Source organism: Barbus barbus (genome assembly GCF_936440315.1).
Source record: "Barbus barbus genome assembly, chromosome: 22".
Taxonomy (NCBI): Eukaryota; Metazoa; Chordata; class Actinopteri; order Cypriniformes; family Cyprinidae; genus Barbus; species Barbus barbus.
In genome coordinates, this window is record NC_136750.1 from 13,196,297 (window position 1) to 13,213,212 (window position 16,916).

The following is a 16,916-nucleotide window of genomic DNA, read 5'->3' on the forward strand; positions in this document are numbered from 1 at the left end:
GTGCCAGGCCTTGCGGCCTTGACTTCCCTTCAACAAAGGATCCTCGGATCTCAGCAGATCTCTTTCTTAGCGCTTTTTCTCTTTCTACCTGGGAAGAAACTCCCAATTGCCACCGAGCCAGAATAACATCTTCTGAAATTCATCACCCTTCAAACCCGGAAGAATTTGAAGAACTCCAACACTACCAAACCTTCCAACCATAATAACTTTCATCCAGGACTGCATCCGGACACTCGTTCAATGACCAAAGGCATTGCAAGTATCGTACATTTAACTAAATAAAACAGGAGTTTAGTATAAGCTATAGACCCCGTTATAAATGGCGCTCATGCTTTCATTCAGGTGCTTAACTGACTCTTTTCATAGCTTCATTGTCTGGTTTCCTGATGGTTTCATCCATCAACTCTGATTTGCCCTTTCCCCATGTATGAGTGATTGTATGTGTGTTTGTTTGTTTGTTTGTTAGACTAGTTTGCGTTAGTGTTTAATAACAATAAAACTCTTGTGCACAAATTACATGAGTTTCTGATTCTGCCTTGCAAATTAATGTCCCTTTACGATTTTTGATCCTTACTACATGCTCTAATGTATTAATGCTTAGGAAAGTATTTTCTGTGGCCCAGAAAATATCCTTTCTTAGAGTTGATATGAATATACACTGAATGTTCACTGGACGAACAGATTAGTTGTTGGCAATTTATTTCTGCTACAGTTATTACTGTCAGCCGATATCAATAATTGTAATTAATTATAATTATTTATATACAATTCCCTTTTGAGCCTATAAATTGCTACAAGGCCTTGGAGGCCACCACACTTCAAGTTGAGTGAGCTTTGACCCCCAAAGGCGAGTGGAGATCAGAGGACTCGAGGCTATGGAATAGCATCCTGATCCACCAGCATAAGTAGCTCAGCGCACCGCGGAGGAAATACTTAACTAGGGGGTGTCTTCCCACTGACTGGCCACCAAGAGGGGTGTGGTAGGCCGAAATGGCCACCACGTAGACCTTTAGGGTGGAGTGGGTCAACCCTGCGGAGAATCGGGCCTTCAGGAACTCCAACTGTACCAACCGGGCAGTTAACTTGGTCGAGCTGGCAGTCTCCGCACCATGAAGTGAAAAACTTCCACTTCAGGGCGTACAGTTTCCTCGTAGAGGGAGTTCTGGACTGGGGGATGGTCTCAACAACCTCGGTTGATTGACCGAAAGCTACGAGCTGTGCCCCCTCAGAGGTCACACCCACAGCTCCGGGCGGGGGTGAAGATCATATCCTCAGCCTGTGAGAGGAGATCCCTCCTGACGGGAATCTCCCACGGAGAGCCGTCGAGGAGGGAAATCAGGTCCGAGAACCACACTCGGCCTGGCCATAACGGGGCTACTAGCAATAGAAGGAGCCCATCCCAACGTATTCTCTCCAGAACTCCCGGGAGCAGAGCAATTGGGGGAAAGGTGTACAGATGAAGCCTCGGCCAAGTCTGTACCATGGCATCCAGCCCCATTGGAGCTGGATTGGGGCGTTGGCAAGGCCATACTAAATGAAAGAAAACAAGTTGACAAAAAGATTGAATCCAATATTTGGTGATAATCTAGCATAATGACAGATTTATAAGCAATTGTTTGGAGTCCGGTCATTTTAACACCACGAGTGTGACTTTTTGCAATTTTGTACAAAATAAAAGCATTTAAAAGCAAACTTCCTGATTAAACATTAAAGTACACTAGTGTGAGAAACAGTGCACATTTTTATAATTTTTTGTTTAATATTGTGAAAATTATTCATAAAAAATTATTTTTTCACTCAAAAAATGAGGTACCTACTTTCAGATAAATGAGGCCTACGATTAATCAGAAGCAAATAGAAACACAAAACCAGTCCTAAATGAAAGAAAACAAGTTGACAAAAAGATTCAATCCAATATTTGGTGATAATATAGCATAATGACAGATTTATAAGCAGTTGTTTGGATTCCGGTCATTTTTGACCGGGAACACAACGGGCGTGACCGGAGTCCGAACACAACCAGAGGGTTAACATATATACAGTAAAACTATACTTAATTATAACTAAGAAGCTCGCCTGCCTGAAGACTCTGATTTATAGACTTGAGCAGAACAGACCACGGAGAAGTCTTCTGAGACCTATTTTGTGAGTATGAAAATTTACATGCTTATAGGATAGGGCAGACTTGACTTGCTTTACCTAACCTGAGAATAAATAAAATAAGGTAGAAGGTGTAGGGAATTTAGCACCGCAAAACAGTAAATACCATCTCTAACTCTCTGTCGATCGCTCGGCAGTATACTGTCAGGGATTTGTTGTTTCACGTCGCACCACATCCAGTGTAGACAGCATCACTGATTATAATGAGTTCTACAGTATTTTGTTGCGCCGCTCGCGTCTGGTGTAGACACGGTGTTAAGATAAGGCAAGAAGTAGGACCCGTGTAAATATCGGATCAGCTTTCCAGCGCTGGAGAGAACTCAAGGAGCGGGAAGGCCTGTGATCAGACGCCAAGGTTGCTTTGTTTCTTTTGGATAGGTGAGTAACATTGGTTTTGTTTTGTTTCACAGAACAAATCTTTGCCTGGTTTGTGTATGTATGTGTGGGGCGGAGCTATCAAAATAGGGGTGAGACCCTTTTGGGGTAAGGGCGTGTTTGTTTTGGTGATTTGAAATATCAACATTGGCTACCAGAAATCACTTACCCCACCATTAAAGGTGTGGGGTGGGGGTTTTCATATCCTTATCTCCAATGACTTTCTATGATGTTCAAACCCAAATAGCAAGGCGACATTGATACAATGTTCAGTTTTCATCCAAACCATCATTTTGTTGAGATTGACATTTCAATATTTAAAGTATGTTGGATCAGTATTGACATTTTGATGAAAGCTGACAACACACATGGGTAGAGACAGGGATAGTAAACTGATTTGTTGTTGATCATGAAAGTATATCTCTGCATAATCACCTGGGTAACACTTTATAACAACGTTCAGTTATAAGTCATTCATAAGTGATTAGATGACGATGAACTAATCATTTACAAAACATTCATAAGCGATTAATATGTGATATGCTAACAATTTGTGTATGTTTTAATTAATTTACAAGTAATTAGCTAATAATGAACTAATCATTTACAAAACATCACTATGCATTCATAGATGATTAATAAGTGATATGTTAATATGTTTAACTGTGTTTTGTAGATTGTTATAAATCATTTACAAGTGACGATGATGACCTAATCATTTACAAAACATGACTATACATTCCCAAATGTATATACAAACACAGACAACCTGTAACCGGACGGTTTGTAAAACATTTGCAACTGATGAGTAGTTTACACTTTAGATTAGGGGATGCAGAAAGTGTTGTAAATGCCTTATATACAGCTACAGATCATTTGTAACAGGTAAATAAGATCTACAAATGATGTGTAACACATTTACAAGTGTTGAGTAGTTTACACTTTAGATTAGGGGATGCAGAAAGCTTTGTAAATGATTTATAATGTTTATTGAGATAATAGTACAATGTTGACATTTCAATGATTTATAAGTGATTAATAATATATTAACTAGTAACTATTAACCATTAAGGATCTGTTTGATTATTTCATGATGCTATTCTTTTAAAGATAACTTATGACAGATTTGTAAATCGTTAGCATATTACTTAATCATTTGTGAATGTATAGTCATGTTTTGTAAATGATTAGTTCATCATAAACTAATTACTTGTAATTGAATTAACCCTCTATGGTACCTTGTTGCCTCCAGGCAACACAACATATTTTTGTTTTTTTAAATAAAATGAGACACTCGTTTAATTGATCAATGCTGTCTCGGGGAAGTAGAGGTCAAGTACTAATAAATGAACAAACAAAAAAAGTGGTCACATGACCCACAGGGGTCTATTTTGTTTCCACTTTCAGGACATATGCACATGTCCACGACTCCGTATTTTGTCCAATGAAAAGTGAATTTTTCATAAATTTCCATACATATAATTGCCTACAAAAAATCTTAGTCACCTTCATTGGAAATTAAAGAAGTATTTTCAAAAACTTTACATAATATAATCAAATATATCATAGGAAATTACAAAACTCTGCATGTTGCCTCAAGGCAGCATTGTACCGTAATGGAATTGCATAAGGCCATGCAGGCATACTACACTAAAAAAAAGTTGAGCCAACTTAAAATTTTAAGTTCTCAAGTTGAGACAACTCAAAAATCTGCTGAAGCTGGTTGCCTTAAAATTTTAAGTTGGCTCAACTTTCTTTTTTACAGTGTAGGTTAGAATACAAGTATATGATATTTGTAAGGAAAAGGGTTAGAATTATCTAAATGTATTCGAATTTTTGCATGATTTTGTAATGCATTTGCAAGAAAAGTAATTCTCATACTATATCTGCACATATTAGGATTTTTCTGTAGATTTTAATTGTTTCCTCAGCTTTCCCAAGCAGCGAGGTGTCATTAGTGAAGTAAGAGATTTCGCATGCATGTGCTTGTGTGTGTATGTGCATGCTTGTAAGGATAAAGTGCATATTAGTATAAGGTTATGATGATTAATTTTTTTTTACTTTGAAACAACACTGAATATAATATTTTGGTATGACAGCAGATATGAAAGTTTAGCTATACTTGTGATCCACGATGGTACAATGTTGCCTGAGAGCAACAGCTGGATATGAAATGTCACTTTTTATTAAATATGAGGTGTGCAATATATTAAAAACTAGATAATTCTGTTTGTTCAAGTGTTTGGTTAAAGAAATTGATGTTTTCAATAACTATATTTCTTTTTTTCTGCATGAAAATGTCAAATGTTTAAATTTTTCCGTTGTGGTACAATGTTGCCTTTAGGCAACAAACTTTTAAAAAATAAATAAAAAAAATTACGAACATTTTTATTTATATTGTTATAGTGTCCAATTTTAAGTAGGAAAAACAGCACAAATAATTTTTTCCTCATTGATATCATATTCCGTATTGTAGAGGGGTTAACAAAACAAATTATTAGCATATCACTTATTAATTGCTTATGAATATGAAATTATTAGTTCATCATTAACTAATCACTTAAAAATGACTTACAACTGAACGTTATTAACTATAATATAAGTTATAAGTTCTGTGTTTTAGGACATATTCATAGCAGGTTTTGAATTAGCTTTATTATTAGGCAGCGGCTATTTGCACTAAGTGTAAATAGCGATAGATGCTATTTACACTAAGTGCAAATAGCATATTTTTTTAGTGACAGATGCTATTTACACTAAGTGCAAATAGCTATAGATTCTATTTACACTATGTTAAAATAGCAAGATTTTCTGTTATTTATACTACTTATTGCGAATAGTGGCAATTATCTGCACCTCAGTATTGTAGTACATTATAAAACAGTACGCAATAATAACGTACTGAGTGTAAATTATAATTTTAATTCAAATTTATTAAATGGATGCCACCTTATTGGGACAATAAAGCCCTCCCTACACCTACCCTAACCCTACCCGATACTTTATTTTCAACTTTTTGATTATTTCCTTCGTTTTTATTGAAAATAAATGCCTTTCTGATGCGATATGAGATTTGAAAAGGGAGAAAAAAATGTTTGGCAAAAGGTGGGCTCGAACTCGGGTCGATCGCGTCAAAAAACATGTGCCTTACCATCTACGCCACTGAAACTGATGTTGAATTAATTTCTTTTTTTATTGTTGACTAACTCAATCACACGTTAGTGGGCGGAGTTAGTGTAAATAGCCTTTGCCAACAAGATGGGCTATTTGCACTTAGTGTAAATAGACACTCCGTTATTATTATTACTATTAATATTACTTTTGTCCGTTTTGAAAATTTACTTTTGAAAATTGGACGATATCTTCAGGACAGATTTGAGAAGCACTTGCACTAAATAAATAACAGAAACAAACATGGCTGTGACTCTGAACAGCTTTATTATAGGGAAACAGAATCACGAAACAGAAAAGAAAGTTACTCACATGTATATTTATGCTTTTCCCATAAGAAACTTTTTAGTGTTGTTTTCTGGCTTGAGTAAAATAACGTAACATTTTGGGACAAAGATACAAAACAAGAGTCCAAAACTAGAGGCTAATATGGCAAAAATTTCTACAGCTACACTGTACTTCCCCGGCGAGCTGACATATGCTGGCACAAATGCAATCCACACAGCACAGAAGATCAGCATGCTGAAAGTAATGAATTTTGCCTCATTAAAATTATCTGGAAGTTTACGGGCAAAGAAGGCCAGCAGGAAACAGACAACAGCCAGAAAGCCAATGTAGCCCAGAACACAGGTGAATCCCACAACTGACCCAACTGTGCACTCAATGATGACCTTTGACCCTTGGATTCCAAAGTTACGGTGAGGTGAAGGTGGACTGACAGAGAGCCAAATGGCACAGATAACCACCTGAACACTGGTAAAGACCAGGACACTTCCTCTCTGCTGACCTGGTCCAAACAATTTGATAAGAGCTGAAGATCCAGGTCTAGTGGAATGAAAAGCAACTAGAACCACAATTGTCTTGACCAGAATACAGGAGATGCATAGGACAAAACTGATCCCAAACGCAGCCTGTTGAATCCTGCATGACCAGAGCGATGGCTGGCCTACAAACACCAGCGAGCACAAGAAGCAGAGTTTGAGAGACAGAAGGAGCATGAAGCTGAGCTCTGAGTTGTTGGCTTTAACTATCGGAGTGCTTTTATGGTACAGAAAAATCACAGCCACTGTAGCTGTGATGATGATACCCAAAACAGCAACACTTATCAGCGTTATGCCCATTGTTTCTCTAACGGAGAGGAACTCAGTCTCACGGGGCACACATTCATTTCTGAAACTATTAGACCAGAACTCTTGGGGACAGCGATAACATTTTATTGAGCCTAGGGAAAAAAAAATAAAAAGAGGAACATTAAAGATTTATGGTATTTAGTGACTTTATAAATTATTGTTAGAGAATGACCTGTAATGTTACTGATTTCCCCCTCCGTACAGGGCAGGCAGTCAAAACAGCACACTGGAAGACCCTTCTTAATGGCTTTACGTGTCCCAGGGGGACACTCAGATGTGCACACGGACACAGGCATCTGAAAACACATATTACACAATAGATTAGACTTTTTTTATATATATATATATAATTGTTTAGATTTATATTAGAAGCCTATCTCACCTTCCCAGTGTCTCCAGGCCATGAAATGGCCGACTCATTAATAATGAGCTGGTTCCCATCCATTCGTCCAATGGAAACATACTTAAGCGAACCATCAGGAGCTCTCTGCCAGTTCACCAGGTTATAGACAGGTGGGATGGTGCCATCCAGAAAATAAAACTCCTCTCCTGACTGAGTGGTGAAATGAACTTGTTCAATGTGCTGTAAAAGCTGAACATATCAGGAAAAGAGAGAACATTTAATATGTTTGGAACAACCATTAAATTGTTGTTTGTTAATTTATTTATTTCACAAAAAGGGACAGTGTACATTAATGAACATTCATGAAGGTAAATGTACCCAAATAAGCCCAGAGGCTAGTTTTCATTGGTAGTCCCTTTGCTAGATGTTATTAGGCCAAAAAAAGATAAATAAAACAAACAAAAAATAAAAACAATAACAACAAAATATAACCAAAAATTATAAACAACTCTCTAAAATACAATTAAACAACAAATTATACAAAATAATAATAAAAAAATAAATGAATAATTACAATAATAATAATAAAAAGTAAATATAAAAAGCAGCTTATCAAGATAGATAAACATTAATGTTCACATTGTTATGAAGTTCTTAAAAGTATGCTTAAATGAGTTAAATGATAATGATGTGAAAAAATATATACCAATACTTAAAATGAAGAATTTGAATCCAGATTCTTAAAACTAATAGCAAATACTTAAATGTGAATAAATAAACGCTTTAACTGAAAAGTCCACTTACTTAGAAGAAGTGGCCGCATATAAAACAAACACTCAAATTGTGTTCATTTGAATAAGTATGTAATTAAAGTTCTGAAATGATATATGTTCTGAGCTGGCAATTTTTTACTGCTCATTCTTTAACAGTCCTTTTAACCTTATACATACAATGTTTTTAGACATAATCTGAATAATCTGATAATAAATTATTTAAATAAAATTACACCGAAAGAGTATGATTTTCAGTTGATTAAAATAAAATATTTAAATAAATATAAAAACCCTAAGATATTTTAAACATCCAACTTCTTGTAAAACGACTTCTTATTGTGAAATATCTTGTTTGAAAATTGTGCTTACTTTCTTTAAAATAAATGCCAGTTGTTTAGTTGTGTTAATATTTTGTTATCTGACGCAATGACATTCATACATTTTTAAATATGTCTTTTTATAAACATATTTTTTTTAAAAAGTCACATGTAATGCATACTTGTGCTGGAGTGATGTTGTCTGGAGAGGAGCACTTTAGTTTTATTTTAGGATCAGAGTTATTTTGTGGGGTGCACGCCAGCAAAGAATGAAGTGCATGAGCAACAGCATGTACTGCTAAATAGATATTATACGTCACTGTCAGATCAGAAGTATCGGTAAATGGACTCTGAACCCCCTCCAGACTCTCTCTGCCACTGCATGAAGGCAGGGCGTTCTGAAAAGCCTTGGAAGTGCTTTTCGTAAGGCTACAGTCAAATGTATTTTCCCACAAGATCCTCAAGAATACATCATCAGGGTAGTGGGCAGGATGTAGCTGCCGGAGATGCGTTTCAAAACCAGGTATGGGCATGCTTCTTAAAGATACACCCAGTGTTCCCTTAGTGATGGTGTAGAGCTGGGGATTGGCCAAAAGATAGGGGTTAGTGCTCCAGACCTCGCTGGCCAGGAACAGCCTGTCTGTCACATTCCTATGGATCAGTTCCAAAAGAAACACCTCCACATCAAAATACCAAGAAAACACCAGGATCACGCGGGCAGAAGAGGCTTGGACTGTTGTGGCGGCACGGGCCACATCCTTTGCTAACTGCTCTCGGTAGAGTGTGTGAAAAAAGGCCAAGCAGATTCCCGTGCCCTTGATTTCCTCTTCAAACGCTTGCACAGCCCCGCGTCCATAGTCATTATCGGCAACCACGGCTCCAACCCAGGTCCAGCCGAAGCGTTTGGCCATCTGTGCCATGGTGCGTGCCTGATAGGCATCACTGGGGATAGTGCGGAAGAAATTAGGGTACTTTTGCCTGTCACTAAGACACGGACAGCTGGCCAGGTAGCTGATCTGAAAGCATATTTCAAACAATGTTTGACAGAGCATGCACTTAAATGTTATATTGCATATTTACAAAAAACCAAACATCAATTCTAGCATTTTAGCATTTCTTGGTGGGTAAAATAACCTCACCACTGCGATCTGCAGGGGACTCAGGGTCCTGGACAGAAGAATGCTTTGAGTAGAAGAAGAATCTCCAATGATGACCTTGGCGGGTCTAGTGGTGCCACAAGTTTTGTTTCCTCCACTGATCATTGACATAGCTGCCATCAGGCTGTGGGGGGTAACGGGAACAGCTATCCATTATGTGATAACCCAGTTGGACCCCCGGCAACAGAGAGGGGCTCCGGTTAATTTCTTCAACTGCAAATACAATCGCCTGAACCCAGCGCACTAAATGTTCCTGAAAACTGACAGCAGACAAACAATTTCCAGTATAATAATGTGAAGTGGTGCCACAAAGCATAACTTGGAGAAAACGTTATATATATATTATATAATGCACACACATGCAACAGAGAGAGAGAGCATTCTGCGCACACAACATAAATGGGTTAGTAATGTGTTAACAACATCACTATGTTCACAATTCACATCGTTAGCATGTTTTTTTTTTTTTTTTTTAAAGCCTAAAAAAAGTGAAGATAAATCTTCATAAATCTTGAATTGTAAATTTTGTAAAACTTGAGATCAAGATATTTTAAAATGACACATGGGTAAAAGGTACTTAAAATGATAAAGTTACTAACATTAACTAACAACGAGCAATAAATTCCAATGGTTACAGTATTTATGAATATTTGTTAATGTTAGTTAATTAAAACAACACCTGTTCATTGTTAGTTCAGGTTCATTAAATATTAAGAGATACAAGTTTTGATTTCAATTACATTTTTAATGTATTAGTACATGATGAAATTACTATTACCTATGATTAATTAATGCTTAAGAAGATTTTTTTTCTTGCTAGTTCATGTTAACTAATGTAGTTAACTAATGTTAACTAAGGACGTTTATTGTAAAATATTACTAGTACATTTGAGTAAATTATTGAATACACATTATATGCATGCATTCAGTACATAAGAATAAGAATAGAAAAATGAATAAAACGAAACAATACAAACTTGTATAATGCTTAATTCTGCAAACATCAATAAACCAATAAACATGAGCACATTGTGTTTAAATGTTTGTACATGTACAATTTTACATATATAGGCACTTTTCTGAGTTACAGGATATTTATTAACAATCCTGTTAACCTTAAACATAAGCACCTGTAATACATAACCCAAATAAAATCAAATTAAAATAAATACATTCTTCATATTTAAAATCCTACACCTGCAGGGGAAATCTCAAAGAACAAATTAGGTAAACATTTATTAAATATTATTCTGCCAAACACATTAATACAAAGACTCCATGTATTTGACAGGTGTGGAGAGAGATGGGAAAGAGAATGAAAAAGGGCATATCACTTACTTTAAGCATGGCGTTAGTTCAGTTTTTCTGGTGAAGCTCAGGTCAGGAGTTGCAGCAAGGTTATGAACATTAATGAGAGCACCGATAATCACTTCACCATCCTGGTAGAAACCATCACTGTCTAAGTTCTGTGCAGCATACAAGTTCACACACTTTTCCTGGAGAGTCTCTTCTGCCACAGAAAACCCCATCCCAGCCCCACACACTGCACACGGTAAAAGCACCAGCACAGAAAGTGGGAGCAACAATAGGACTTGTACAGACATTGACAAAGTTTGGCGTTACCAGCTCTTCCTGCACCCTTGTGCGTATAGGGCAAGAAGAGATTTTTCTTTTGACCAGAGTCCCAAAAGAGCAGTAGAAAAACAAGGGCCAGAGAAAACAACATGGGGCCAAATTGCACCTCCTCTGAGTTACAGAATTAAAGACAATTACACAATAATTTTTGATGCGTTCACGGTTAGATAGAGCTGCACAGGGACATTCAGTATTCTTGGAATTGTGGGGCAGTGAGACACAGTTATCTTCAGACTTAAAACAACAAAGCCCCATCTGCGAGAAAGCCTGATCTTTAATTATAAACTCTCATTTGAGTTTTCCTGACAAAACAGTCCTGTCTAACATCAGCATGAGGCTGTTTTTGTGTTTGCTGTTACTCAGAGACTAACACTATCGTGGAATACAGCAACATAGTTTACAACTTTTTGCAACCTTAAAGGAATGGGCATTTGCATCTAGGAGGTAAATATATGTAAGGGCAATGCCAAAACAGAGAATGAAAGAATAAAAAATAAAAATTACAATTGGATATATCGTTATTAGACAAGCAGATAAGAGAAACCACACAAAAATATATTTTTCCTCATAGCAAACATTTCATAATTTTATTGCATTGGTAGGAAAATGCTTACACTCATCTTCGATGAGCAACAATAAAACGAATAACAGACTAGATGCCTTTAAGCACAGAGGAGTTGAAAAAAAGCTTTGTTTTTGTTATTTTGTCTCTTTAAAAAGAAAACTAAATATTAAGTCTAACAAATGTTATTTTTGCTCTCTGTATCAAAGCAATTATAAAAATAAAACTTTAACCATACAGCTTTAGAATATGAAGAAGAGTTTCAAACTTTAAATTTATGACTAATAGAAAGCAAGCAAGTCAGAGCAAGCAGGTAAATGTGTTGTATTGCATTCAATACAACAGAATCATTCTGTGCAAAATCAGAGCACAGCATCTACAGGTCTATGCATAGTCATGCTGAAAATGTCCACGGTTCACATGCTAAAGAAAAAAAACATTACAGTAGTTAAAATTTAAATGAAAACCAATAGTACTTTGACTGAGGATAAATTTACCAACATATGTACAAACTACACCGACATACAAATAACATAATATGTAGGAAGACTGAATAAAAAGAGAAGCCCCTTCATGACTTTGTTGTACGTCATAGTTTAAAAAAGAACAAATAGATGACAACAACAAAAATGTCTGCAAGAAATACCCATTTCAGTTATTTACTGTTATTATTTTTTAAACCTTGAGACAACACACATTTTGAACAATAATTTTTTCAAGCATGACAGGGACCACATGTATATAAAATAATTAGTTAAATACAGCAAGAGTAGCACATGTAGGAGACCATGTTATATAGCATATGTACACAGTTCTGGAAGTGTCCTGCTACATGTAGTTGCAACTTTTACTAAGAAATACATGCACAGTCAAAAACAGTAGGTGAAGTGAAAGGTCAAAGCCTAAGTAGGAAGAAGACCTCAGGTTCTGATGAGCAGTCAGGAGGGAGTACAGAATCATCATTATAGTAGCGATCTCCGTATCCATAGCGTAGTGAGGTGCAGGCGCCTTCAGGTAAGCCTCGGGCCTCAGGACCCAGCTGGTCCAGGTAACCAGCGATATAGGAGCCTGTAGAATGCCTGTTTGGAGGAGGATTTTGGGCAGAGACTGGCTTATTACGGAGAACTACTTCCATGGCACCCTCAACAGGCCTGTGTTTGAAGGCCTCCTGTTGTCTCTCACGTGCACGATTGGCTATATGACGTACACGACTTTGACTGCGGGACGATAGTCGCCTTGACAGAAATGGTGGAGGGTCTTCAGGATCATCGGCAGAGCTCTGAGAAACCAGAGGGAGCACTGAAAGGAGTTTCGGGATGGGTTGAGAACAAGAGTGGAGGGGGTGCGCATAGTCTTCATTTTCCAACGTTACAAGCTTGCGAAGCTGCTCTGTTAAGGGATCAGTGGACTTTGGACGAGCAGATAACCCACATATCCGTCTTTGGTCTTTCATTGCAGGAGTGACAAAGCTTCGGCTGATTGACTTGTACTTGCTCTGAAAGTTACATGAAATGTCCTCAGAGGTCAGGTCTCCCAGGCTCTTGGACTTGGAGGACGCTGGAGAGAGTCCACTGTACATCTGAGGAGGAGGTACAGGAAAGGCCTGATTGTGTGAAGATGGTTGGGAATAAGAGTCTTGCGATTCAACTGAAATCATGTTGTAGTCTGATACAGGTATGTACAAGTCCCTCTTTAACAAATTATGACAGCCTTGAGTCTTTGAAAGACATTCTGAGGACAAAGAGCTTTTGTGTAAATGCTCTGCACTGCTGGCCGAGCTGTTTTGGTCTCTTGTCTCCTGGTGCCTTCCCTCTGTGGCATCTATTCTGTGGTCACCAAGTGTAAATCTCCAGGAGTCATTATCACAGTTAAACTCCCTTCGCTGCGATTTGTTAGTAAGGTAGGTGTTACAGTTCAGACTTTGGTGTGGATATTGGTAGTGTCTGTGAAAGGGTGATGTGTCTCTGGAGTATGAGTGAATAGGAGAGGGATTGTATGAGGGTTTGTGGAGATGGATTGGTTCAAGTCTTTGTACATGATTGGGGGAGGTCTGGTTTAATCTGTGAACACTTTTGAAATCGTGAAAAGGACTCAAAGGGGTCAGTGTGTTGTCTAAGGGATCCCCATCTACATTGATCTCCACCTCCATCAGACTGCTGCTTTCAGAGTCTTGGCACAGCAAGAAGCGGTCTGAGGCTGTGCTATTGATTGAGGTTTCTCTATATCCTCCAAATTCAAAGTTTCTGAAGGAACCAGTGGAATGGCATTCACTGCTATAGTTTTGCTTTAGATTTACATGTGCAGACCATTCTAAAGGCATCTTGTTGGGTGAGGATCCCTTGCTGACCACAGGAGAACCAACCAAGTCATTGTGAAAGTTGGTTTGACAAAGGGTGTTTGTTGGGACAGGAGAAAGCACCTCCTCATCCAAGATGGTAAAGACTGCAGGTTCAGTCGTTTCAGGACTAGAAGGTCTCTCGGTTAGCTCTGAGGTTGTGCACACAGATTTTTGGATAACCTTTAGTGGAGTGCTGGAAAGCTCCGTGTTGAGACGAAGAAGGTCAGATGGAGGAAGATAATTTTTCATGGGTTGTGAGTTGGATGGAATTAGGGAGCTCTGCTCAGCAGTGAGCTCAAATTGGCCAATCAGAGCAGATATGGACCCACAGGTGTCATACTCATTCTCTAGTGAAACAGCGTCAATAAGGTGAGAGAGAGCACTGTCATGGAGGGACACTTGACTCTTCTGGTCTGGCAGAGTCATTCTAGGAGTGTACGATTTGGTGATGGTTCCTGAAGATGAGGAAGAAGTGGAAGTCGATGAGTACGTGAGTACTGCCTTGGGTGTTAGAATGTTCTTTTTAGGGGCTTCCAACTGGCTTAATTCTCTATGACTTACTTCACTAAGTGAGCTACAGCCACCATTACACTGATCTGTAGGACGTGACAAGTGGTCTGCTGGCGCTTTGGAAGAACATAATTTATCAGCTTCGGTCTGGGTGAGACCACCTCTTGAGTGTTCTTGGTGAGGATTACCCAGACTTTCCCTACTGCCCTCAATGACCAGGTAAGGAGTTTCTTTTGTATCTTTGGGCTCAATGTTACAGTCTTGAATGTGGTCAGCTGAAAGTGCACGGACATCAGGTTCTTTGAAGGCAGAAGTTTCAAAGAGGAGATCCACTGAGATAGATCTGGGTTTCTCACTGAGGAAGGAATCTGTGGAAAACATTTTACAGGAGATGATTGTCAGTACAAAAGAAAAACACCCTCACTGACCTTCAAACACCAAAATCCAACACACACCACTCTAAACACAGGACAAATGGAATGTACCACCAAGTACGACTGTGAGAAGGAAGTTTGATAATGGCACTGTGTAGGTGCATGGGGAACATCCAGGAATTTGTTGAACATCCAAGATTTGTTGCTCTTTTTTTAAAGATGAATTAGTTTTTTTAATGAAACAAAATAAAAGTTGTTCAAAAACATTGGTGCAATGGCTTAAAACTGGAATGTTTTTGGTGAGTCAACCCGAGTATGGCTTGTGGATTACCTGCAGGGGTTTTCCTAGTCAGTTTTCTACTATAGAGAAGCACAACAGTAAAGACAGAACAAGACAAAGGCAAGTTAAGGTATTAAAGAAAGAAAAGCATGCATGTCTGAATACTTCAAAGGAACCAGTAGAGGCTCTAAATATAATACTTAAAGGGACAGTTCACCCAAATTTGATTTTACTTTTTTAAAATATCTTATCTTTTTAATGTATTGCACAGGAATGAAGGTCATAAAGGGTTGGAACAAAGCTGAGTAAATGATGACAGAATTAATATTTTAATCTATTTTAAAGGACTGTGAAACAATAGAGAGCATGTGAAAGTGTTAAATAAACAATGAAAATATTAGTAGAAGTGAAACTGTAGAAAAATTATGAAAATTTGCATATTTCTTCTCTGAGATAATAGCAGAGGCTAAGGGGGAAAAAAATTTTCTTATCATAAAACATAATATTTGGATTTGACTGAAAGTGAAGAAGAAGCAACTGTCAACTTCCACTCTAATTATGCCTCATAGCAAGAGTAATAATATAAATTATTGCATAGTGTAACAGTTTTCATTCTGATTCATTTTGACACAGTCCCTAAGGGGATGTCAAGGGAATTATTTAAGGAACTGACCAATGACTGTGTCAGCTCCAGGATCAGGGCCCTCTCGATCTGGTTTGGACATGCTGAGGTGACTATGTAGGAGCTTATCCAGGGGCATGGATGCTGGGCGGTGTTGGAGGACTTTTCTGTTTCCTGCTCTCCTCTCTACACAAGTGGTTTGAGGGTCCCCAGTGCTGTGCTTTCTGTCACTTGTAGCTTCAGTCAGTGGCATCTTTATTTTTTTGCGACCCTTAGCAGGGGCACTGGCAGTCCTCCGAAGGAGGTGGTCGGTTATGGATCGCTTACGAGGTGGAACTCCAATATGTGTGTCCACTGAGGACTTGGAACTTTTATTAAATAAGCCTCTAAAACCTCGCAGCTGACGACCCTGAGAAACAGACAGGGATAGAGAGAGAATTCAGCATATGATATTTATTTAAGCCATTTAACCTTCTGGGACCAAAAATAATAATAATTGAGAATGATAAATGCTGCATAATTTTTACTTCCTAATGTGACACACAAAAATGTGTGTTTCCAACCTATATGTATCTATTGTTTTTTGTTTTGTTTTTTGTCTTGTCTTGTCTACAGATAACAAGACATATGTAACACCCCTGATAGCACACGTACACCTCCGAGACCTCTATTTGATGTCTGCATTTACGTATATTTTTTAGGGTCTTTGCTCATCTGCAATACATCTATAGGACGTTTCCTTTTAGATGTCAAATAGACGTCTATTAGATGTCTTTAACATGTTTATGATTTAAAATGTATGTAAAACTGACATCTGAAAGACGTCTGCCAGACGTTTGTAGACAGCAGATGCTTTGCAGATCAAGAGATCGTTAATAGTCATCTTACAGACGTACGTGTGCTATCTGGGACATGATTTACTTTTTTTTTTCCTTGTAGAACAAAATGATATATTTCTTAAAATAACTATGAGTTCATGTATATTTACAAAGTTGATCCTATACAATAAATAAATAAATACATTTCTGTAAACTCAAGATGAGGAAAAGGAAAGCATATTATATTCTAAAAATCCCAGGATGTCTTCTATAAAATAAACCATATTTACATATGTGATGTCAAAGAAATTAACTAAAAAAAAAGAAAAGAAAATGTGTGGCTGGGTCCCA

The 16,916-nt window shown here is 37.7% G+C and overlaps 1 protein-coding gene and 1 pseudogene across 2 annotated transcripts in view; both read right to left on the reverse strand.

Moving 5' to 3' along the window:
* Positions 1-6,026: 6,026 nt before the first annotated feature.
* On the reverse strand, positions 6,027-10,955 carry LOC306888649 (extracellular calcium-sensing receptor-like; annotated as a pseudogene). Its single transcript has 6 exons — positions 10,765-10,955; positions 9,409-9,686; positions 8,452-9,285; positions 7,219-7,428; positions 7,009-7,132; positions 6,027-6,928 (listed from the first exon to the last, which is right to left on the reverse strand). The product of its transcript is annotated as an extracellular calcium-sensing receptor-like (transcript).
* Positions 10,956-12,518: 1,563 nt separating this feature from the next.
* LOC306888516 (1-phosphatidylinositol 4,5-bisphosphate phosphodiesterase eta-1-like) overlaps positions 12,519-16,916 on the reverse strand; it is a gene marked incomplete at both ends in the record, with an annotated part of 106,637 nt that continues 102,239 nt past the window's right edge. Inside the window, 2 exons of the mRNA XM_079446871.1 lie at positions 12,519-14,839; positions 15,799-16,156. Of these exons, the coding sequence (XP_079302997.1) occupies positions 12,519-14,839; positions 15,799-16,156 (2,679 nt within the window). The remainder of the gene's footprint in view (positions 14,840-15,798; positions 16,157-16,916) is intronic.